The sequence below is a fragment of the Mauremys reevesii genome, linkage group 25 (assembly GCF_016161935.1).
Source record: "Mauremys reevesii isolate NIE-2019 linkage group 25, ASM1616193v1, whole genome shotgun sequence".
Classification (NCBI taxonomy): domain Eukaryota; kingdom Metazoa; phylum Chordata; order Testudines; family Geoemydidae; genus Mauremys; species Mauremys reevesii.
In genome coordinates this window covers 19,053,956-19,078,816 of record NC_052647.1, presented here as the reverse complement: position 1 = coordinate 19,078,816, position 24,861 = coordinate 19,053,956, and the positions used below count along the sequence as shown (strand labels likewise).

Below are 24,861 nucleotides of genomic sequence, written 5' to 3'. Positions count from 1 at the left end.
ATTCACCTTGAGCTTCCCTGGCCTCCACTCCGGTTCTGCACCCAGTCTCCTACGTCCTGGCCCCCGCTCCTGTGCCCTGTTCAGTTAGATCCCGGACTGTAAATGGGCATCCCCCAGCCCTGGCGCTGTGAGCTTCCCCACAGCAGTGCCCAGCTGGGACTCCAGCGCTGTGAGCTTCCTGGAGTATAAATGGGCATATTCCCTGCCCCTGGGGAGATGGAGCTGCATGCCCACTGGGAGAGTCCCAGCTCAGTAGCCCGGCCTCCTTTGTTCAGCTAGGCAGGTGGACTTAGTGCATCGCATGGTGTGGATACGTCTTTGCTTTGACACTTCGCCCTCAGGGGTGGCTCTCCACACCCCAGAAGCAGCTGCCTTCCGCCGCTCTGTGGCGCCGGGAGCCCCAGGCAGCCCGGAGAAGTGGCACTTCCAAAACGTGGCATCTGTGTGAGCCACAAGAAGTCCTCCTCCTGCCCCCACGCAGGGGGAGCAGAGTTGGTAAAGCTCCTCTCCCTGCCCCCGTTATGCAAATGGAGAAACTGAGGCATGTAATGAGGGGGACGCAGTGCAGCAGAAATAGAACCCAGGCGACCTGGCTTCCAGTCCCATGCTCAGCCTGCCAGCAGGGCTCCCCCTCTCCTGGGTTTGGGATCGTCCTTCCAGGGGTGGGGAGTGGGATATCCAGGGGAAGAGGAACTCCCCACCCCCATCCCTTGGCCTGGAGCAAGCGGAAAGCGCCTCCCGCAGGTTCTGTAGCGAAGTGGACACCCAGGCTGGGGTACTGGGGAGGGCTGGGACTCTGGGGGGCAGGTGCGGGGTTCAGGGGGACCTAGTAGGGTGATTACCCAGTTGGATGTGACATGGGTCTGCAGCATCCCCGGGAGCTGGGCAGAGGGAGCAGGGGGGGTGAAATATGGGGCTGTCCCGTCCCGAGCGCAGTGAGCCCATGGGTCTCCAGGGGGAGCCAGCAGCATCCCAGCTCCAAGCATACTGTCCTCTCAGTGAACCCCGCCGGGGGTACGAGGGGGGGGGTGTAGCTGGCGGCCGCCTATACCCTGTGGTTTGTTTTCTTTAGTGTTAACTTTCAGCGTCTTTCAGGCCCGCTTATGCCGTAGTGGCTGGAGTAGAGGTGCCCCCAGAAACGCCAGTCCCAGGCCCCCTGGCAGCACGTGGGCTCCCCTGCCCTCATCTCTGATCGCTTTTAGGGGAGCCAGTGAGCCCCAGTGCCACCAGCTGAGGTTCTCCAAGCACCATATGGACACGGCCCTCCGCAGGAGAGGGTGAGGGACATCCCAGCTTTGCAGATGTGGGCCAGGGACGCACGCTGCCGGTGATAAGGCTGGCAGAAACACCCAGGAGTCCTGGGTCCCAGACCCTGCCCCGCTGTAACCATTAGACCCCCACTCCCTTCCCAGAGTAGGGACAGAACCCAGGAGTCCAGACAGCCAATCCTGGTTTCTCTAGCCACTAGACCCCACTCCCCTTCTAGAGCTGGAGATAGAACCCAGGAGTCCTGGGCGCTGGGTCTCCTGTTCTAACCCCTTGCCCTCTCCCCAGGCTCTCGCAGCTCTGCCCAGGGGTACAGGCATTGCTGCTGGGCACAGCGAACCTGCTATCTCAGCACTTGCAGGAGGGGCTGGGCGAGCCAGCAGGGGCCTCAGGCCTGCAGGGATGGTCCCGGGGGAAGCACCCTTAGGAGCAGCACCCTGAGGTCCCCGATGAGATCAGGACCCCGTTGCATCGGGGTGAGAGACAGCCCTTGCCTCCAAGAGCCCACAGTCGAAACAGACCTAGAGTGGGAGGGGAAACTGAGGCACATGGCAGGGCAGTGATTTACCCATGCTCAGTGGCAGGAGTCAGGGATAGGACCCAGGTATCCTGACTCCCAGCCCCGTGCTCTAGCCACTAGACAGCTCAGCCTCAGGCTTCCCACTTGCTGCCCCATTGCGCTGGTCTCTGCCCTCCCCCTCTAGGTTCTGGGCTGTCCGCCCACCCGGAGCAGAACCAGCATTCGGCCCTCCTCCCCACTCGAGCGAACCCGAATGCCCCCAGGAGAGGCGCTAGGTGCTGGCGGCTGGGAGGGAGAGAGTGACTCCCCCAGCTCTGGGAGTGCTGAGCGCCCCTTATCTCTATCTCCTCCTGGCTTAATGCTGCTGCTCTTCCTCCTCTGCCCACAGGCTCCTCCGCTCGGGCTGGCTACTGGTGTTAGAGAGACAAGGGCTGGGGGCTGCCAACACAGACCTCCCTCCAGCTGCATTGCTGCCCTGCCTTGCCAGTGCTCAGCTGGGACTCCAGCGCTGTGAGCTTCCCCGCAGCAGTGCCCAGCCGGGACTCCAGCGCTGTGAGCTTCCCCGCAGCAGTGCCCAGCCGGGACTCCAGCGCTGTGAGCTTCCCCGCAGCAGTGCCCAGCCGGGACTCCAGCGCTGTGAGCTTCCCCGCAGCAGTGCCCAGCTGGCACGTCAGCGCTGTGAGCTTCCCCGCAGCAGTGCCCAGCCGGGACTCCAGCGCTGTGAGCTTCCCCGCAGCAGTGCTCTGCCTCTCATGATATTGCTTTACAAACCTGCAGGGGGTAAAATAGACCCCAGGAGCCCTAGCTCCCAGTGTCCTGCTCTAACCACCAGACCTGCCTTGCTCTACTTTTCAGGGAGAATAAATCCCTGCCTGTTAGGGTGCCCAGCATGGCTGAGCAGCTCTGTGGGAATTACCTCCCCCACAGGTGGTTCTAGGAAGGGGAATCAAGTTTGCACCACTCCAACCCCGCAGCTCTGAAACCCCCAGATCCCCTGCCCCCCCATCCACAAATAACCGACCCTCTCCCACCGCTTCCCCCAGCCACCCTCTCCCTTAGCACCGCTCAGCTGACGTCCCCTCCCCATCCCCCATTGCAGGGTCCCTGATTGAAGTCCAGAGCGGGGAACACACGCAGGGAGCAAACAGAGGGTGAATCTGTGAATCCAAAATTGGGCGGGGGCTGCCCCCATCCCGATCCTGGATCCACAGCAGGAGTTGGATCGCCCCTGCCAAATGCCCCTTCCCCCAGTTTCCTGCCCCTGCTGCTCAGCTTGTATATCTCCCACCCCTGGCAGCCGGGACTGTTCCCCCTTTCTGGACTAAACCAGTGGGCCCAGCATCCATCAGACACGTTTATGGCCCCTGTCAAAGGGCTGCGCTCCCAGCTTTCTGGGAGGTGTCGGGAGAGCTGACTGCCCTCCCCACCCGCTGATGTGCAGGTGGCCAGGTGTTTATGGGTGCCCTCGCCTTTAACGAGATGGGGGACGGCTGGAGGCCGGGATGCTAATTGATCCCTACAGCCCCAGCGCAAGGCCCCGGCTGGCTCCACTGGCCCAGGAGGGTGGTTGTGTCCCGAGTGTTGTGTTACCCAACCCCACCCTTAGGGGTGCTGTGACCATTTCAAGCAGCCTCTGGTCATGGACCATCTGTGAGCCTGTCAGCTGTGAAGCTAAGCGGCGGTGGGTGTGTTCAGGAGTGGGGAGGGAGACCTCCTCCTGGAACCAGTGGGGTGGGTGACTCCGTGGGGAGCACTCTCCACTCACAGTCAGGCCTGATCCCAATGCCCCACTGTGGTTCTAGGGGGCGCTAGAGTGGAGCTCTGTAGGGAGTGCTCTTCCTGCAGCCAGCACTGACTCCCCGGCTGAGCTTGGGGGTGCTGTGCTGCAGGGAGCTGTGTGAGGAGGCACTAGGGGGTGCTGTGCTGCAGGGAGTTGGGTGGAGGGTCATTAGGGGGTGCTGTGCTGCAGAGAGTTGGGTGGAGAGTCAGTAGGAGGCGCTGTGCTGCAGGGAGCTGTGTGAGGAGGCACTAGGGGGAGCTGTGCTGCAGGGAGCTGGGTGGAGGGTCAGTAGGGGGTGCTGTGCTGCAGGGTGGAGGGTCAGTAGGGGGCGCTGTGCTGCAGGGAGTTGGGTGGAGGGTCAGTAGGGGGCGCTGTGCTGCAGGGAGCTGGGTGAGGAGGCACTAGGGGGCGCTGTGCTGCAGGGAGCTGTGTGAGGAGGCACTAGGGGGAGCTGTGCTGCAGGGAGCAGGGTGGAGGGTCAATAGGGGGTGCTGTGCTGCAGGGAGCTGTGTGAGGAGGCACTGGGGGAGCTGTGCTGCAGGGAGCTGGGTGGAGGGTCAATAGGGGGCGCTGTGCTGCAGGGAGATGAGTGGAGGGTCAGTAGGGGGCGCTGTGCTACAGGGAGCTGTGTGAGGAGGCACTAGGGGGCGCTGTGCTGCAGGGAGTTGGGTGGAGGGTCAGTAGGGGGCGCTGTGCTGCAGGGAGCAGGGTGGAGGGTCAGTAGGGGGCGCTGTGCTGCAGGGAGCTGTGTGAGGAGGCACCAGGGGGCGCTGTGCTGCAGGGAGTTGGGTGGAGGGTCAGTAGGGGGCGCTGTGCTGCAGGGAGCTGTGTGAGGAGGCACTAGGGGGCGCTGTGCTGCAGGGAGTTGGGTGGAGGGTCAGTAGGGGGCGCTGTGCTGCAGGGAGCTGTGTGAGGAGGCACTAGGGGGCGCTGTGCTGCAGGGAGCTGGGTGGAGGGTCAGTAGGGGGCGCTGTGCTGCAGGGAGCGGGGTGGAGGGTCAGTAGGGGGCTGTGCTGCAGGGAGCGGGGTGGGGGCCTCAAGAATGTGAGACATGATTATTACTAACTTTCCCCCCCCCCCCCGCCTCGGGGCTGCCCGGCCCCACCCATGGTGCTGGTGCTGCCCCTCCCCCTCTGTTCTCACCATATGGATCATGAATGTTGCAGTGTTTATGGCATCAGTGGGGCTGGAATGTGGGAAGGAGCCTTGGGGCTGTTGCTGGCTCCAGAGAGGGCCTGCCCCCTGGGCGAGCCTTCCCTTCACTGCCACAATGAGATCCCCTCACTGGGGCATGCACCAGAGAGAGCCAGATCAGACCCATGGCCCCATCCAGCCAGGTGCCCCCCCCCAAACAGAATCAATGGCCCGTGTGCCCAGTACCCCATCTCCTCCACCCTCACACTATAGCAGGGGTGATGTCTTCCTGACCCCTAGTGAGGGACCCTTTCACAACGTGAAGGAGGGGGCGGGGGCGGATCTACAGCCTGTGTCTTTGTGAACCCAGACGCTGAGCACCACCGAAATGCAGCCACCTCTGAGGTTGGGCTTGGCAGCTGTTTCACAGTGGGGATGGGGTATCTTAGCCAAAGATAGGCAGTCCGTGCACTTGGGTAGCGCGGCCTAGCAGACTGAGCAGTGGATAGGGAACTGGGAAGCCCCAGGTTCTAATCTCGAGGGCTGACTCACTCTGTGGCCTGCCACCAGTCCCATCCCGTGCTTCAGTTTCCCCCATGTGAGCTGAGCAGGTCAGGCGGTCTCAGGCCGCTGGGGTGGTAGTGCCCCTACGGGGTTTGCATTGCCTGTGCAGAATTGCTTGGGCCTGGTGTGAAAAACCCCTACGTGGCCTGCAGGCAGCTGTGCTGGGAAAGTGGCTGGTTAAAGCATGGTGCTGAGATGTGTGTGTGTGTGTGTGTGTGTGTGAGAGAGAGAGACAGAGATAGAGAGAGAGATGAGGAAGGGGATCTGCCCAAGATGCCGGGGGGTGGCTGATGGAGAGGGAGATTCTTCGCTGTGGATTTGAGGGTCACTGAGGAACCCACTGGAAGGTCTCTGACACTAGTGGTGGCGCGACTGTGAATGAGTCAGGGCACGAATGAGAGAGACTGACGTGTGACTGTCTGCCTGTTGGTGTGCGGCTGTGACCGTGAGCGCTTGCGATAGCGATCGAGTGACCGACGAGCCAGTGTGTGGGAAGGGCACAGTAGTGCTGAGCGTGAGTTGCATCTGAGAGCGTGCGGGAGTGACACCAGCGCCGTGCATGTGCCGCTGTGAATAAACGTGAACATGACGGTGCATCGTTCGTCTGTCCATCCTGGTGGGGAAGGGGAGGAGATGGAGGGAGGCCAGGGACAACCCAGCTGTGTTCCGTTTGCTGACAGTGTGTTGGGTTCCTCTTCCCAGACAGTGAGTGCGTCACTGCCAGCAGCTGGTTCCCTGGTGGGGCATGGCACGCAGGGCTGGACGGTGGAAGGGCCTGGCACCGGGCCATGTGGCCAGTGCAGGAAGTAGTCAGAGCGCCACAACAGGAAGTGGAAATGCCAGCCTCACCCTCTGCTAGGAACCCAGACGGTTGCAGCATCTGCTGCTTCCTGGAACCACTGCGGCTGGCCAAGTGGGGGTGTCACCTGGAGCTGTCCAGCGGGGCTGGGTGGCAGATGGTAGGATGCACCGAGCCCCAGGAACAGGCCTGGCAGGTCTGGCCAGGCCCCTGATTGGGCTCTGGGCAGAGATGATGTCATTTCAGTCACACTGTTGCACAAGGTTGCTGGAGTGACTCTGCTTCTCAGAAACATGCATCAATGCCAGGGAAGAGGGCAGGAGGGCTGCCCATGTGGGGAGCTCCCGGCTACTGCAGCCCAGCCTCTCCCAGCAGGGGGCGCTGTAGGGAGCGGGGCAGGAGGGCTGGTTGTGGGGGAAGCTCAAGGCTACAGCAGCCCAGCCTCTCCCAGCAGGGGGCGCTGTGGCGAGCGGGGCAGGAGGGCTGGCCGTGGTGGGAGCTCCCGGCAGAAGTGCTATTGCTAATGGAACAAAGGTTCACGTCCATGCTTTGCAAGAACGAGGTGGGCGGGGTGTCTATAATATCATTAAACGCAGGTCATTTTGGGGGGGGGTGTCCTTTCTGTTGCCCACCCTCTGCATCTCAGTGCCGCGGGGGCTTGCTCCTTCCCCTCCCCCTGGGGATCAATCTCTCCTGGAGCTGGCAGGCTGTGGGGGTTTCAGACATAATAAGAGAAAAGTTTCCCCGGAGGCAGAGGAAGGGATATGGTAGGTGGGGGGAGGGCAGCAGAGGTTTAGCCCCGGGGCAGCTGGGCACATGGGGGCCAGCCACTGGCAAGATGAGGGATTCATTTCTGGCATGGGTCAGCTTAACCGGGGGGGAGGGGGGGCAAAGGGGGGAGATGTGGGGAGGCCTCAAGGAAAGAAGAAGGAAAGTGTGAGCATCTCTGCAAAACAAACAGGGCTTTATTCCGACAGGAAGCCCCAGTGGCTGGGCAGGCGGGCGAGGGGCCAGGGCCTGTACCCTCCCAGCGGCATCCTGTCCCCTCCCTGTGCCCCCTCAGCCAGCTCATGGGGGTTGAGGTGGAAGGTGACGCTGTACCCCCAGGTACATGGTAAAACCAGGCTGTCACCCCACCCCACTGGCTGACTGGGGGTAGGTGACACTGTTGTCCCCTGATGTGAGTGACACAGGTGACATTGTGACCCAGAAAATGTTGCCCCCTCAGTGCGGGTGCCGGGGTAGTGAGTGACAGTGGCGCCCTCAGGTGCGGGTGACAGGGGGAGCAGGTGACACCGTAACTCCGAGGGTGCTGCCTGCTGATGCAACCAGCCCCATTTAACCCACAGGAGTCCTACACCATAGTCCACAGCTGCCCTCTTTGATGGGAGCGGCCCGGGGAGACTACAGCTCCCAGCATGCACCGGTCCCAGTGGCCTGCCTAGGATGAGGGCATTGTAAATTGGGACTTGTAGTCAGTCTCTCTGGCGCACCTGGCAACAGGCCAGACTGCATCCCTTTGTGCCACTGAGTGGCGGCTCTCAGGGGGGCTCCTGGCCTGTTGGCAGAAGGCTGCAGGGGTCCCTGGTGTTGGCATCTCGCTAGCCTGCCGCGTGCCCCACCCCCACAAAGGCTAGCCCAGGCACATCTGGTTCTCGTGAAACATTAGAAGGCTAATAGTTTTAATTGCCACAGTTGGGGGCAGGGGGGTCTGGTCCCTGTGCTGCCTGCAGCTGGGCGGGGGGGTGGGGGTGGAAAAGGGGGAAGGCTTCTTGTAGGCCTCTGCCCTCCCCCCAGCCCAGCTCGCCTCCATCTTTCAGAGTCACTAGGGTTGTTACTAGGCAGCCCTGGCCCTTCCTATCGGGGGCTCTGCATGGAGCAGTCAAGAAGCACACGGGTTGGGGGGGTCTCAGTTCATTGGCAGCGGTTGGGTGGGGAGTGACTAGCAGAGGGGGATGAGGCTGAGCAGTCGGGGGGGGGTTGAGTCGAGGGATGTCACCTGACCTTATGCAGGGGCTGTCGGGGTGGGGTGTGAGCGGGCCTGGGGGCTCCAGAATTGAGCCATGAAACTGTAGGGGCCTGAATGGAAGCAGGAGCTAGAGTCTTTGCTGCCCCAGAAACACAAGCTCGACCCCTCCCCCCCAAAACAGACATCACACACACGGCTGCACACACCACACGCACGCACCACAAGGGTGTGCACAGATATTGCACGCAACCACATGCCACAGACATCACATGCACTTGCACATGCCACACATGCGACGGCGTGACACGCACACATGTGGGCCTGCATGCGGACATGGCGCCTAGCCCCGCATACACGCACTAGGCTGAGAGGAACATATGTGTTTCTGCAGCCCAAACACATGCACAGCACATGGGCCCACACGTCATACATGCCTATGCATGCCAGCCCAAGGCAAGCACGTACCATGGTGATGTAAGCATGAAGGCAATGACACACGTGTTGAACAGATGGGTGCACTCAGAAGAGCCATGGCAACAGCAGCACACCCACGTGGACACTGACAGAAGTACACAGCAGTAGGACACGCGTGTCACACTGTACTGAACATGCACACACAGACACGATCCTATCACACCCACACAAGCATGGACAGATGGACATCACACATGTCTGCATATGTCATACACATGCACAGACATGTGTCTCCATGTGCCACACTGACATGACATACACATGTGCGTTGCATTGACAGAAGCCCGTACGTGATGAAGCCACATGCAAACACGTGTGCAGTGATACAAGCGTCACACCCGGGCATCATGTTGACTCAAGAACACATGCACCAACATGAACATGCAGACACACGCACCACACCAACATGCGTGTGCTACACTGACACACGCTCCATGTGATGCCACACTGACACAAGTGTGAATATAGTGAACAATGGAGCAAAAAATCTCCCTGAGCATGTGTTAGGATGATTAAACCAAAATGCTTCCTGCTCATTCCCTTCCTGCTGATGCTGGAGCCTCTGGAATAACAGTGACTCGTGCAATCGCACGTCCCAGTGCGCCCCGTGACACTCACAAGTAAGCAATGTGAATGACAGAAACCCACCGGCCCATACAGCCATGGGGCAAAATTTTCTAGATTCCGTGCAAATTATTCGCTCCGTTCCATTCCCATCAGCCCCCACTGGGGTGAGCTGGGAGGGGCCCATCTCAGTCTGAGGGCTCCTTCCAACCCACCCCCTCACTGTTAGCTGGCACAGGCCCCCTTGATGTGGGGCTGCTTCGAGAGTTTGAGCGGGTGAGTTCTGCGCCCAGGGAGTGAGGGAATGTCTGCGAGGCTTAATCGAGTCTGTGTGAGTCTGGGAGAGGAGCGGGAGCCCGCGCCTCCACGCTCAGGCCTTCCACAGAGCCAGGGTTTGTGCCGAGCGGCTTCTGGTTTTAATTACCGGGCAGGCGGGTCAGGCTAATTGGGACCTTTTGGATTTCAGCAAACGCATGCGAAAGGGAAGAAGGAAAGAAAAACCCTTTCGGGCCCTGCAGCACGTCAGTCCCGACGTGGCATGCCCCACCCAGGGGTCCGCCATGGCACGGGTCAGTGTGTGTGTACCTGTATCCCCCCCCCCACACACACACACACCACCTCTCTACAGCCGCAATGCGTGCGTCACTTTATACATCATTTGCCAGTTCAGGGTGTATTGAGGATTTAAAGCTGGGGGTGGGGGTGAATACTGCCCCTCCATTCAGACTTGCCCTGCTGCCAACTGGAGTTGTGGGTGCTCTGCCATGGGTGATCTGATGTGGGGAGTACAGGAGGTTCCCCCCAGGAGATTAGGGGGGAGGGGAGTTGATGCTCTGATGGGGGGCAGTTTTGGAGGGGCAGAGAGTACTAATGCCCCCATGGAGCGGGGAGTGGGACGCCTGATCCCAAATCTCCCAGCAGTTTCTGCTCTAGGAGATCCACAGGATGTGTAGAGCAGATCTGCCCCCCTGGGCCTCCCGCACACACACATGGTCACCCCCTGGCAGGAGGCACTGGGCTCTGGCCCCTGCTTCTGGCTCAGTGGCCAGCTCCCAGGGCGGGTCCGTCTCTCGCTCTCGCTGACGGTTTATTTTTTCCAGGCAACTATAAATTGCTGAAGCTGCCTGTGGAGCCACGTGGCTGCCCCTCCAGAGGCTCGGGGCCACAGCCCCCCCACAACCGCTGTGAATCCCCCTTTCCCCTCTTTGCAGGGGGCAGCAGGGGTACTGGGGCCCAGCCATTTCATGTTGAAACCCCCAGCGCCCTGACTAGGTCTTGGCTGAAAACTGTGTTTCAAACCAGCTCCGCCAACATAGTCCACCCCCCCAGGGACCCGGAGCCTCAAGCTACGAAGCTGGAGCTAACCCTCAGCTCCAGACACCCCTGAGTCCCGCATCCCAAACTGGCCCCTCCAGATGGGAGACGTGTCTGGGGAAGGGGCGTGCGGGCTGGGAAGGTCGCCCCTGTCCTGGGTCAGGGGGTAACAGTGGCAGAGGCCTGGGGGGCAGGGTGGGGGGGCTCAGTCGGAGCGGGCGGGAGCCCGCTGTGTCCTGGCGGCTCCTCATCGGATCTGTGCCGTGCGCTGCAGGCAGGGAAGGGAAGGGTTGACATGGAGCTGGGTCAGTTGAAGGTTACTGTACCCAAAGGGGGTTCTCGGAGAGTTCAAGCAGAGCTCGCTGCTCTGCCTCTGCGCTGGAAGGAAAGGGAGGGGAGCTGCGGGGGGGGGGGGCAGGCTGGCCCAGCCAGTGAGTGAGCTGGGAGCCAGGCTGGCCCAGCCAGCGAAGGGGAAGCTGGGGAAGCCAGCCCAGCCAGGAGGAAGACTGGGGAGGGCCAGCCCAGCCAGTGGGGCCAGTGTGAGCCAGTGTGAGGGGAGATGGGGAGGGCAGGCCAGCCAGTGGAGGGAGGAGGTGGGAGCTTCAGCCCAGCCAGTGGAGAGGAGGTTGGGGGAAGCTGCCTGGGGAGGGCAGCCCAGCCAGTGGGAGGATGCTGGTGGGCGTAGCCAGTGGGGAGGAGGTTGGGGGAAGCTGCCCTAGCGGGGAGGGCAGCCCAGCCAGTGAGGGAGGAGGCTGGGGGGGAGCCAGCGTAGCCAGTGGGGAGGAGGCTGGGGGGGAGCCAGCGTAGCCAGTGAGGGAGGAGGCTGGGGGGGGAGTCCAGCGCCGGCGTAGCCAGTGGGGAGGAGGGCAGCCCAGCCAGCATGCGGGGAGATGGGGGGAGGGCAGCCCAGCCAATGGGGAGGAGGTTGTGGGGGAAGCTGCCCTAGCAGGGGGGGGAAGGCAGCCCAGCCAGTGAGGGAGGAGGCTGGGGGGGAGCCGGCGTAGCCAGTGGGGAGGAGGCTGGGGGGGAGGGAAGAGGGCAGCCCAGCCAGCATGAGGGGAGATGGGGGGAGGGCAGCCCAGCCAGTGGGGGGGGACACTGAGGGGGAAACCAGCCCAGGCAGCCTGGGAGGAGACCAGCCCAGCTAGTGGAGGGAGAAGCCTGGGGGGAGCTGGGATGGTCCAGGTAGTAGAGTAGGGAAGGCTGGTGAGAGCCAGGTCAGAGCTGAATGGGGGGCGGGGGAGGAGGCCAGGCCAGGCCAGGTAACAGAGGGGGGAGGCTGGGTCTGCCCAGGCAGGGGAGATGGGAGGTTGGGGGGAGGCAGTGGAGCAGGAGGCTGGGCCCAGGCAGCCTGCACAGCATCGAGCAGAGGAGGGAGGCTGGGCCAGCCCAGGAAGCAGAGGAGGGGAGGCCAGGCAGCAGAGGGAGGGGCTGGAAGAGGAGGATGGCTCGGCTTGGCCTTGCTTAGGCTGTGGAGGGGGAAGGCCAGGCCTGCCCAGGCAGCAGAGGGGGGAGGAGGGAGGCTGGGCCAGCCCAGGCAGGGTGTGTGTGTGGGGTGAGGGCGGATCTTATTTTTACTGAGAGGCATCTGAGATTGAAAGGAAATGGAGACTTTCAAGCCACAGGAATGTATCACTGCGCCCTACCCAAGGGTGGGGGTGGGGGCGAGATGGGGCTGTGCGGGCAGCTTGTGGGGGCAGGCAGGTTGGCACAAGGAGATGTGCCAATGCATCCCTGGTGTCAAGGCTTTGCCACCCACAGCCCCTGTTGCCCACGAGCAGTGGAGAGGGTGTGTACGGAAACAAACACGCCGCGTGTGGATGGGTGTCGGGGTGTCTATGAGACTGTGCACATGTGAGACAGTGTGTGCAAGCCTGTGAGACTTGGTGTGAGACTGTGAGTGTGAGAGAGACGGCGTGAGACTGTGTGTGCACGATAGTGAGACTGTGTGTGTGAGAGACTGTGACAGCGTGACATTGTGTGAGCCTGCCTGACACCGAGACAGTGAGACTGTTTGCGGGTGACACTGCGTGAGAACACGAAACTGTGCGTGACACCGAGACACTGCGCATGTGAGACTGCCAGACCGTGTGTGCATATGACACAGACTGTGTGTGTGTGTGACACTGACACTGAAACTGCGTATGACAAACTGAGGCTGCGTGTGACACTGACACTGTGTAGGAGCCTGTGTGTGCATGTGACACTGCAAAACACTTTGTGTGTCAGACTGAGTGTGTAACTGTGGGTGCTGTTGTGTGTGACTGACTATATGTGTGTGGTTTAGACCTTGTGTGAGGGTGGAAGGAGGTGAGAGACTCTGTGTGTGTCCCTATGGTGTGCATTTGTGACATTATGTGTGTGAGCCCTTTTCTGAGTGGCAGTAAGAATGTGTGACTGTGTGTGTGTGTGAGAGAGAGAGACTTGTGGGTGTGTGTGGGGCTGCAGCTTGTGCACGTGTGTGTGTCCGAAAGCCCGTGTGTGGGTGTAGGTGTGCCCTCCACTTTATAGCCCCGCCCACTCTGTCCCAAGCCCCGCCCCCAGCTCCGAGGCGTTTGCTTTTCCAATAGGTACCCAGCACTAGCCGCTGGGACTCACCCAAGGCGCGTCCAGCGCCGCACCACAAGCCAGTGCCGGGCGTGTTTTTTGGGGAGGTCTCAGTTGACCCGGCGCCCCCCCCCCAAACCCGCCCTCCCGCCGAAGTGTGGCTCTCTCCCCCTGTGGTTTTGTGGGGGAGGGGGCGCAGCAGGGATTCCCTCCCCCCACCCCCTCTGAACCCCCTAATCACCCCCCTCCCCGCCGCGATGTACGACTGCATGGAGGCGTTCGCTGTGGCTCCGCGGCAGCTCTTCGATGTCACCAACCAAGGCTCCTGCATGCTGCGCAAGGCGAGCATCAGCCCCTGTTTCGGGGCGCTGGATCCGTTCGGCTGGCCCCAGCCGGCCAGCCTGCAATGTAGGTGGACCCCGGTTCCTCCGCGGGGAAGGGAGGGGTTGGGGGGGTGGGCCGCGGCTTGACTGATGTGGCGCCGGGGATGGATGGGTTGCCACGCGTGGGGCTGGGCCGTGGGTGGGTGTTTCCGTGGGGAAGGGGCGCACGCCCGGTGGCTGAGCGCTTCGCTGTGCCAGTGTGGCGGGGGTCGTGTGCCACCCCCTGCCCGGGGCAGGGAGGGGGGTTATACATGCGCGTGTGCGTGGGTTGTTACGCGAGTGGGGGGAAGCAGAAACCCCACTTCGCGCCCGCGGTCTGGCCCCGGCTCTTCGCTTCGCTCGTTTCCTGCTTTAGAACTTTACGCGGGGGGAAGTTTGATGAGAAGTGTTTTTGGAGGGGGGCGGGGGTTCACCCCCCACCCTCATCCTCCATCCGTGGCCTCTCTCCGCTTTACCCTGCTCGTGGGGTGGGGTGCAGTGGGGGGGGGGACAACGTGGCTCAGTTTCAGGGGCCCTGGGGTCCTCCGTCTTGTTTGGCTGGGGTTGGGGGGCGCGTGCCCCTTTCCAGTCCCCCTTTGTCTTTAGCGCGTTACTGAAAAGCCCCGGAGGGCAGGAAAATGAGGACCAGATGAGGGTGCGCTTTGAAGCCAATCCCAGGGGACCTCGAGCAGGGGGTGGGGAGCTCAGTAAGGTGCGGAGGGGGGCGGCGAGCAGGGCAGGAGGGGTCATTTCTTCCAGCCTCACTGGCCAGAGCCAGGGAATTTTTTTTTGTTTCTTTCTTTTAAATATGGAAATTTGGCGGCGATCCACCGAGCCGTGCAAACAGGATGAGGGATTGGAGAAGTGCTGGGAGAGGAGCCCTGTGGCCGGAGGTGTAGGGGGCACAGCATTGCGTCTAGCACCCCACCTGTAACCCCCCCCCCACACACACACACACACCGGCAGAGCCAGGAGCAGGGAAGGGGGGTGGAACTAGTAAATGGGGGGGGGGGGAGGAATCTTCCATCCCCAGGACCCCCTGGCTGCTCTCAGCCTACAGGCTCCCTTTGAGTGGCAGCCAAATCTCTCCGCCTTTGGCAGCCACCACTTCTGTTTACAAGTTGAGGAACAGGCTGTTTTCAGCAGCCGGTTGTAGGGCAGGGAGAACGCCCCGGCGCAGCCCTGGGCACCTAGCGGGGCAGAGATGGGCATAGGGATGAGGTGGGGCATCCCCCCAAGTCAATCTGACCTTTTCTCTCCTCCATCTCAGCCCCCCACCCCCCTTTCCAGTGGTTTCATTTCAGAGCTGTCCCCACCCCACTCTGCCAAGCTTTTCCCTGCCAAGGCTGCTCCTGTCTCGCTAACTCCCCGCTCCACGGAACCCTTCCTTAGCACCCTGGGCCTGGGAAGCAGGTCGAGGCCTGGACGGATCCCTAACACGCCACCCCCCCAAAGTTCCCATCCAGGTGGGTTTTTGTAGACTAGGAATCCATTGCAAAGCCAAGACCTGTCTGGCATTCAGAGCCAGGTGCTAAAGACACCCCAAAACACTGTGGGGGATGTGCATGCGTGGGGGGAGCAGGGTGACTGCTTTTCCTTTCTCTCCTTCATTTGCTCCCGGATCCTAGCCTGACTTGCTCCTCTCTTCAGCCTCAGTTTTCCACAGGGTACCCATCCCCCTGGAGTTTTTAGCTTGGGCAGGACCCAGGTGTAGCGTAGGCTTGGGCTATGCCGATTGGCTATAAGGCCTGAGCCGGGGGTCTTCAGCTGTAACTGGAACCTTTAGCTGCAGGTGAATGGGAAACCACACCTGCTGCCAGCTTGGGGTCTCCTCCCCACTCTGTGGCAGGAGGGTGGGAAATGACCCAGCAGTCCCTGCTCCCAGGAGCCGGGCTGGGCTGGGCGACAGCAGGACAGCTGCATGCAGATGTGCCTGAATGGTTCTGTCCAGACCTGGTGCAGGGTGCCCAGAGAACAACCAGGGCAGAGTGCTCGCCCAGTGCCCACCCAGCCTGGAGAGCCAGCTCTCTTCTTGTTACCTCTGCCATCTGCTTTCACCACGTGGGAATCAGGGATCGGGGTCGGGTGGACCTGGAACATGCATGTTCCTGTGGTTGTTTAGAATAGTAACAGCTAGACGCCTTGGCTGAAATCAGGGCCCCTTTGTGCCGGGTGCTGCAAGAGAGCCAGTCCCTGCCCCAAAGAGCTCACAGTCTGCATAGACGAAGGGAAACTGAGGCAAAGGAACTTGCCCAGGGTCACACACCAGGTCACTGGCAGAGCTAGGAACAGAACCTAGGTCTCCCCATCCTTGGTGTAATGAGTCGCTCCTTGGCACTGGCTCCATGTGACACATAAAACATTCACCTCATTTGCCTGGAATGAGCGCCCCCCCACCCCGTTGAATTAACACCCCTCCCTCTACCCCAGCAACCTCTCTGCCCCTGTGCTCCGGCTGGCAACCCAATGTCAGAATCCCCCATCTCCTTGCCCCAGGTTTCACAGCCGACCCCCAGGTAGTTCGGAGAAGCAACACCCGGACTGCAGGTTGGGCTGGACTGGCCTCTGGACCGAACCTGTCTTTGCTCGTCCCTCCTCTTCCTGAGCGAGGACACACCTCTGTCTGTCCTCATCTCTGGGCCGGCAACTCCTCTGGCTCAGGGCCTAGCTGCTAATCCCCCAATGGAGCCTGGCCAGCCGGGTTGTCCCCACCCTGGAGCTGGCATCCCCACCTGGGAAGGACGGGCTCGGGGCGCTGCCAGACAAGAATTCCCACTCTGCTTGGCTGCAATCACCCCACAAGGGGCATAGCAGGGGCAATCAGGCCGGGTAGTGGGTGGCCCCTGCTCTGTGCACACTGGGGGAGCAGGGGCCACCCCCACCCCTCAGGCAGCAGGGTACACAAGGCTAGTGGATGTAGGTCTTAAATCAGCATGGCCCCATTGAGATCAGTGACTGGGCCCCAGGGCCCTATTCAGACCCTAGGGGGAAGAGTCCTATTTTGATTTCCTGCCATCCAGCCCCCCTCCTTCCCCCCCCCCCCCCCGCCTTGGCAGCAATCTTCCCGAGGGCAACTTATGGGGTAGTTCTCCTCAACTCCCCTGTTCCGCTGACCCAGATGTTGTGGAAACCACAGTGAGCAAGGTCACCAGGGTGGCCCCGGAGCGGCTGTTGTCGAAGGGAGCAGGAGGCAATTTGGGGCTGGGCTGGCAAAAGCAGTGGCTACTGAGCTTCCCAGCCTGGCAGCCTGTGGCACCTCCCGGGCAAGGAAGAGCTGCTGTAGTGATTGATCAGGGGTGTGGGTGTGTGTGTGTCTCCTAGACAGCAGAGGAGCATGCATTTGTTTGTGTGTGTTTGTGTCGGTTTGCATGGGTGTGCCCGGGCATGGGGTGGGGGTGCGGTTCTGGGTGAGCCCTGCCCCGGGCTGGGCTGTGTGTCTTTGCTTGAGGCTGCGGGTATGTGTGGGTGTTTGGCTGTGGTGTGTGTCTGAGTGTGCAGGGGGGAGAGGGGGGCCGTGTGTGGATTACTCCCTTTGTAAAGTGTCAGGAATGCAGTTACTGAGACAAATGGCTTATATAGCGACCCAGCTGCAAACATTTTACGGCCGGTTATAAATGGCCTGTTTGAAGCTGTGCGAAGCTTGGGCAGGAATTTCCTCAATTTCAGCAATTTAGGCTTTAAAAAAAAAAAAATCTCAGCCACCACCAAACTTCCTGCCCCAGGTCAGGCAGCGGGAGAACTGGGAGTAGGAACCTTGGCTGGGCCCAGCAAGAACAAGTGGGCTGGGCTGGGCCATCAGAACCAGGCCTGCGGGAGAGCTGACCCCGTGGGTTGCCGCCGATGCTGGCGTGGTTGTGCCAGGACATCAGGGAACCGGGCATGGAGTGTACTGGGTGAAAGGTAGAGCTGGGGGCCCACAAATGAGCCCAGATAAGAGTCACCAGTGGTGTGTGCCCCTAAATATTCCCTTGCTGGAGGGCAAGCCCACCCCTGCCCTTGTGCCCGTCATGCCCCCAGCTAGTCCAGGAGCGGGATAGGCAGCCGCCCTGTGCTGGCATCGCTGGTGGGAATCCAGAAGCGAGCAAAAGGCACAAGCCACAAGGTGGGTTGGTGTCCTGTGGAAGTTGCAGGGGGAATCACAGCCCAGATCTGAGCACACATCCCGGGCTACCAACACCACCACAGCGACTGGCATTAAGCAGCCCCGCTGGTGGGCAGAGAGGCCAAGGACTGAACAGGTCGGGCAGCCCAAATTCCCATCCGACCCTCTGTGGCAGTCCCCGAAGGATTCCCCCTAACAACAGAGAACCGAATGAGGATGCTGGGGCTAATGGGGGTGAGTGTGACAATGAGCCTCTGGCCAGTGATGCAGGGCAGGTGCAGCACAAGCAGGGTGGCTGGAAAAGCCATGGGGGGGTGGAGGGGGGCTGCTCAGTAAAGGGGGGGATTCTATGCAGGACCGGCTCCAGGGTTTTTGCCGCCCCAAGCAGCGGGGGCGGAAAGCCGTGATCGCGATCAGCTCTACCACCGCCGCTTCAGTCTTCGGCAGCAATTCGGCGGCTGGTCCTTCGCTCCGAGAGGGACCGAGGGACTTGCTGCCGAAGAGCCGGACGTGCCGCCCCTCTCCGTTGGCCGCCCCAAGCACCTGCTTGCTGGGCTGGTGCCTGGAGCCGGCCCTGATTCTATGGGGCGTGTCGCTGGCTGCTCCTCCCAGGATGGGAAAGCAGCGCAGGGCTGAAGGAAGAGGGGATGCCGGGCAGCTGAGCTGGGTTGCAGCATGGGAGGAGGGGTTGCTGCAGGGCTGAGCTGGGGTGCAGCAAAGGGCAGAGGGGGGAGCAGAGACATGGCAGGGCCGAGCTGGGCACAGCACCTGTCGTCCTGCCCCCTCCGGCCCAGCTGGGGCCTGCGCCGGCTGCAGAGCGCAGCCCGTTAGCTCAGCAGCTGCCCCTTCTGCGCGGAGCGTTTCCTGCCGGTGGCTGGCTCTCCTGCCCACACCCTCCTGCTGGTGCCCGCTCTGAAGCGGGCATGCGGCGGCGGGCAGGATGCCATTGGCTAGCGAGGGACCCTGCCCTGGGTGACGCCGCCCCCGGCCCCTCTCTGATTGGCTGCGTGGTGGGTGGTGGAGGGGCACCTGCTGCGCTGAGAGGAAATGACCCAGCATTATGGGAACGGGCTGGCAGTGGGGCCATGGCAGCGGGGTGTGTGGTGGGGGGGGAAGGGGTGCGCCGTGCGTCAGGTGCCCACGTGGCTTTGGCGGAGCGACGATTGCAAGCCCGAGCTGGTGCCAGGGGGAAGGAGATTGAGTCACAGGAGCCCGTTGGCGCCTGTAAAACAGCCTGGGGCCGCAGCGGCTCTGAGTGCTACGCCCCAGGATGCGCGGGGGCCAGGGCCCTTCCTGGCTCCTGGCGCTGGGTCTGCAGGTGGGGCTGTCGGATCGCTGGGGAATGGGGTGACAGGCTCCACGGATCTGTCCCTTTGGCTGTGTGCCCCTCCATCCCACACGCATCCCCAGGGGAGCGGAGCATCCAGCGTTCTCCCTCTGGGGTTGAGGATTTAGGGGAGCAGGTGGGATGGTTCAAGCCACCCCTTTCCCAAAGTAGCCCCCTCCCCAAGTCCCCCCCCCCCAGGGCTCCTGGGAGGGTTGGCGTGTTGTGTACAGAAGCTATTAGGAAGGGATTAAGTTAGGGTTGTAATGTGATTCTCTCCAGGAAATGACAGGCCCAATAGCTGGTGGCCTCAGAGGGCCAGGAGCCTGTCCCAGCCTCTTGTAAAGTTACCAGCAGGCTCCAGATCTGATAAGAAGCCAGGAGCTGGGCCCCTTTTTCTCTCTCACCCAATGGATGGGGAGGAAGGGGTGGGGGAGGGGCGGGAGGGCAGGAAGGCTGATGGGGGTGGGGGGAGAAATGTGGCACTCTGCCCTGGATCCTGGGGCCAAAGGGATGGACATGCAATGAGGGGGGCTGGATGTGTGGGGTAGGCGGCGGGACGGGGGGTGAATGCCAAGGGGCAGAGGGATGCGTTACAGGAGGTGGAATTAGGAAAAGTGGAGAAACGTTGTGGCAGGGGGGGTTGATCCAGCCAGAGAACGACTCTCCCCTAGGGGAAAGGCGGGGAGCCCCATTTCGATGTGACAGGCACATCGTTCCCCCCAGGGGGAAGGGCGGGGAGCCCCATCATTCCACAGCAGGAAGCTGGATCTGGCTGGCTCCCTGTCCCCCTAGGGGAAGGGCCAGGAGCCCAGGTGCTTTAGGTCATAGCGATGTAGTAGGGACCCACCCTGCCCTGGCTGGGAGGGCTGCACTAGACAGGACCAAGGGGCTCTTCTCCACATCCAGATCCCAAAGTCCTCACTCCCCGCTAAGGGGAAACGAAGCCCCTGGCCGTGCTAGGTCAGTTACTGACCTTGGGACTTGGCCGCCTGGTCACTAGGAGGCGGGTAGGGCAGGGCAGTTTAGTGACGGGGGAATCCGGACACTAGGATTCTATTCCCAGCTCTGCCACTCACCTTGGGCAAGTCTCCGTGCCTCAGTTTCCCCCCCACCCTCCGTCTAGACTGTGAACTCTTTGGGGGCAAGGGCTGGCTCTCACTCTGTGTCTGCGCAGCACCTGGCACAAGGGCACCAGTCTCAGTAATATCAACAATACGGTTGGGGAGGGGCCAGCTGATCCGTAGGGTGAGGAGGTGCAATTGGGAGAGTGCTGTCTGGGGGCCCATGCCATTGCTGAGCCCCTTGCAGTGCCAGGGGGAGGGACCACAAAGGGCCCCAGAGCTGAGTCTGTGTGTGGGGAGAGGGGTTGAAATATAATGGGGTGTATGGGACAGGATTGCCCCTCTCCCCTTTGCTATCCATGTATTGGGAGCTGGGGTGCAGGGGTGCACCCCTTGGTCACCCACCCTGTTGCTTGGGCCAAATCCAGGGCTGGCGCTTTGATCATCCAGAGTAGAATAAACAGATTTTAAATTGTTTCACAAAGGAGATCAGTATATTATCCCCATTGCATAGCTGTGGAAACCGAGGCACAGGGAAGTGACTTACTCAAGGTCACACAGCAAAGCTGGGACGAGAGCTTAGGGCCATCCTGACTCCCGGTCTAGTGCTATAGCCATTAGGCCATACTACCCCATTGCTTTACCCTCCCTAACTTTGCCCAGCCTAAGCTTTTGCCTGGATCTGGTTTTTGCATCTGAACTTGAGGCTGGTTGGTGGAGCACTGAGCTCCACTAGAACCACCATGAACACTCCCCTTTGGCAGAGGAATTGCCCTTCCCCTCCTGGCCCAGTGAGCACAGACATTGGGAGGCAGGGGACTGGGTTCCCTCCCCAGCTCTGGGAGGTTTGATATCAGTGGGCAGAGCAGGGGAAGGGAGTCAGGCCTCCTGGATTCTATTCTCAGCTTTGGGTCCTGTGTGATCTTTGGGATTACAGATGGGCACTGGGAATCAGGACTCCTGGGTTCTCTTCCCGGCTGCTGCATGTATTAGCTGTGTGATCTTAAGCCAGTCACTTCCCTGCGCTGCGCCTCAGTTTCCTCCTCTAGCAAACCCCCGCTCTGCCTCCCTGAGGCTTAATTAACAAGTGTCCGCGGAGCGCTTTCAGATCAAAGGGCAAAGGATCAGTGTTATTAATCACTCTGGCAGGTTGCTGCTCGCTGCACCTGCTGGCATGCGGCAGCCACCTGATGGGAATGCAAAGCCCCTGCGCCACGCTTTGACTCCCTGACGCTGCCCGGCCCTGCTTTAACCACCGCCACGGTGTTTGAACAGCAACCAGGCCTTTTATCCAGCTGCTGCAGAGACACAGGAACGATCCTGGGCGGGGGGGGGATGAGAGCATCTTCCATCGTGTACCAGAGCGGTTCGGATTGAAAACACTGGGGCATCTGCTCCGTGGGCCACGTGCCGTTACACGCCCCCGGGCGAAGCCCACGTCTCAGGGAGACCATGCGGTGCCACGGAGCAGCCCAGGGCCGGCTCTGACCGAAAACCTTTGCCTCTGCAGCAGCGTTGGAGAGGGGGGTGATTTTTAATGACATTTCTTAAGCCCCAGTGTAGACACGCTTATACTGGTGTCAGAGTGCTTAGGTAGGGGTAGCTTAGGCCAGAGTGCACTACAGACTTCTGGCAGCGCAACTGTAGGCTGCCTCCACATATCAGTGCATAGGTATTCCTGTACCGGGAAAGCACCGCATGGCTTCATTTTGCCTTATTATTCCTATACTGGCAAAAGCATATTTCAGGGCCTGGGGTCTTCGGCGGCAGCGGTCCTTCCGCTCCGGGTCTTTGGGGCACTTTGGCAGCAGGTCTTCGGGGCACTTTGGTGAGTGAAGGACCCGCCGCCGAACTTCCACCGAAGACCCGGAGCAGAAGGAGCCCTCACTGCCAAATTGCCGCTGAAGACCCGGAGCGTAAGGAGCTCCGGGTCTTTGGCAGTGGGTCCTTCACTCGCCCTGGGTGTGTACGGCAGCACTGAAGGGCCTGCCGCCGAAGACCAGCCAAAAACTCTCGTGGGGGCCCCTGCAGGGCCCGGGGCCTGGGCCAAATTGCCCCACTTCCCCCCCAACCCCCCAGGCGGCCCTGGCATGTTTTGGCCAGCAGAAGCTGCATGCTAGGAGAGCCCAGGCTGAGAGGTAGCGAGCCAGAGGCCTGGTCAACCCAGCTAGCAACATTGCTCAGGACTGTGAAGAATTTCATGGCCTAAGTTCTGTAGTTCAGTCAACCTAACAACGTAGGAAGTGTCTACATCACAGAGCTTCGGTGGCACATTTGCAGCAGCGTAGCTGTGCGGCTGTAGCAGCTGCCGTGTAGACAGACCCAGAGAGAACCCCGGGGTCTTATCTGTGTCCAGCCGCCTCAGTACAAAATCCCCTTTATACTCCTCACAGCAGGGCCCCATCTAGGACTGATGGCCCACAAGTCCCGTTGTGGTCCCCATTACACCTCACTGGGCTGGGTCATTCATAAGCACATAAGAACGGCCATACTGGGTCAGACCAATGGTCCGTCTAACCTAGTATCCACAGCGGCCAGAGCCGGATGCTTCAGAGGGACTGAACAGCACAGGACATGATCAAATGATCCATCCTCTGTTGTCCAGTCCCAGCATCTGGCCAACAGAGGTTTAGGGACACCCAGATCATGGGATTGTGAGCCTGACCCTCTTGGCTAATAGCCGTTGATGGACCTGTCCTCCATCCACTTAGCTAATTCTTTTTTGAACCCCGTTATACTTTTGGCCTCCACAATATCCCTGGCAATGAGTTCCACAGGTTAACGGCATTGTGTGAAGAAGTGCTTCTTTATGTTTGTCTGCAACCTGCTGCCTGTTAATTTTATCGGCTGAGCCCTGTTTTCTGTGTTATGTGAAGGGTAAATACCACGTCCTTATTCACTTTCTCCACACCGTTCCTGATTTTATCACATCCCCCCTCAGTCGTCTCTTTTCCAAGTTGAACACTCCCAAGTTTTTTAAATCTCTCCTCAGATAGAAGCTGTTCCATCCCCCTAATCGTTTTTGTTGGCCTTCTCTGTACTTTTCCCAATTCTAATTTACCTTTTTTGAGATGGGGTGACCAGCACTGCACACAGTAGTCAAGATGTGGGTGCACCAGGGATTTATATAGTGGCATTATGATATTTTCTCTATCTCTTTCCTAATGGTTCCTGACTACTGCTGCAGAGAACTATTCATAAGCACTACCCGATCTCTTTCTTAAGTGGTAACAGCTAATTTAATTCAGATCAGGATCTCTCTCCCCTCCAACAGCTGATTGTCTCAGATACTGCTTCTGGGGGCTGAGGAGGTGATAAAGAACTGAGGGGCTGCTGAGAGTCTCCATAGAAATGTAAAGTGCTGTTGTCTGTCAGGGAAGCAGGAGCTAGCATCTATTTGGAAGCCCTAGAGAAGGAGAGACACTGCTACTAGATTTTTGTTTATTCCCTATCAAGGAGCGAACTGTTTGGGGAAATTTCCTTCATGTGGGAAGTTATACTCAATCATCATCCTGAGATAAAGGGCTCTGGCTACCCCAGTTTAACCCCCTATGTTGACGCTCTTAGGCATGGTCTACCTTTGACATATAGATCAACCTAGCTACATCGCTCAGTGTGGAAACCTTCACCCCCTCCCTCCCCCGGAGCCTGTAGTTAAGTCAACCTAGTCCCTGGTGGCTAGGAGAATTCTCCTGACCTAGCCACCGCAGCGCAGGGAGCTTAGGGTTGCCAATCTTGGTTGGACGAATTCCTGGAGGTTTCATCCCATGACATAATCTTTAAATGAAAGATTCACCTTTAATTCCTGGAGACTCCCGGACAGTCCTGGGGGGTTGGCAGCCCACCGTCGTTCAGGGAAGCAGGTCCCTCCCTCAACAGAGTAACCCTTCTGTCGATGTAGGAAGCATCTACGCTGTGGGGCTACAGCAGCATCACTGCAGCTGGGCCACTGGACTGCCCATAGTGTAGACGTAGCCTGTGGCTTTTCTCTGACTCAGTTTAAATCACTTCCAAAGCGACATCAGTTATATCGGGTGTTAGACTGGGATAATCCCCCCATCCCTTAGCTTATCTCATAACTTCCCAAGTTTTTGGTTTTGAACCTATTTAAGCTAAACTGCAGTAAACTGCTCTTAATCTGAGACCTTGTCTACACAGGAAAGATAGACCAGCTATATGAAATCAGTCTGACCGGCTGGGCGGATGCCTGCTCGGTGCACCGTGTTTGTACCCGTATAACTGTGTTGGTTGGAGGGCTGATTTTTTACTGACAGTGATACCAGTACAGCCCCTCGGGCGGATGCAGTTATGCTGGTATATATTCCCCTTCCCAGCTGGGAATGAGCCCATTTGTACTGGGATCATTGTGCCGGCCCAGGGTGTGGGTGTGGGTGTGTGGTTATTCTGCTTTAACTAGACCGGTAGGATTCAACCACTACAACTTCCTAGTGTGGATCAAGGCCAGGAGTTCCTCGGGGGTGGGGTTTGGGGTGCTAGACCAGGGTAGCGTTACCGGTGCTTTCAGTCATACTGAGAAAATCTCGTTTGTGTAGACAAAGCCTAAATCGGTTTCAATTTACATCTTTTAATCGGGTGCTGTTTTGCCCTGTAGACAAGGCCTTGGATTTGACATTAACACAACGGCAACTGTATGGGCTCAGACCGCTGCTCGCAAGTTTATCTATCTATCTATCTATCTATCTATCTATCTATCTATCTATCTATCTATCTGACGCACCCAACTGTCTCTTTCTCCCCCCTCCACATACGTACCTCTCTTCCCCTCCTGGACTTTTCCCCATTTATGTCAGTGGAACAGGATCCCTGGGGCTTTCTTTATAGACCAAAGTTGCCTTTGGTAAATAGCAATAAATAGCTGAAGGAAACACCCCCCCACACCACCGCCAGCCAGCGTGTTGGGTTTGGTGGTGCCGGCTGCAGGAAGAGCTGCTCCTTTTCTAGCACTGTGAGGTATAACATACACACGGGTCAGAGTGAGTCTCCCAGCTTACGTCTGGGCATTGCTCATTAAAATCTCCCCTGTGCCCTGCCCCTGAGATGAAGGGTCTTAATCCAAG

General features: G+C 59.8%; 1 protein-coding gene across 5 annotated transcripts in view; it reads left to right on the top strand.

The window, feature by feature from the left end:
• Positions 1 to 24,861, top strand: part of RARG (retinoic acid receptor gamma) — an 82,954-nt gene that overhangs the window by 40,433 nt on the left and 17,660 nt on the right. The window contains exon 1 of one of the 5 annotated variants that reach the window (XM_039514805.1): positions 12,997 to 13,339. The exons of the other annotated variants lie outside the window; for them this stretch is intronic. Coding sequence (XP_039370739.1) covers positions 13,189 to 13,339 — 151 coding nt within the window. The 5' untranslated portion in view covers positions 12,997 to 13,188. Of the gene's footprint in view, positions 1 to 12,996; positions 13,340 to 24,861 lie in introns of those variants that run through there. 5 annotated transcript variants of the gene reach the window in all.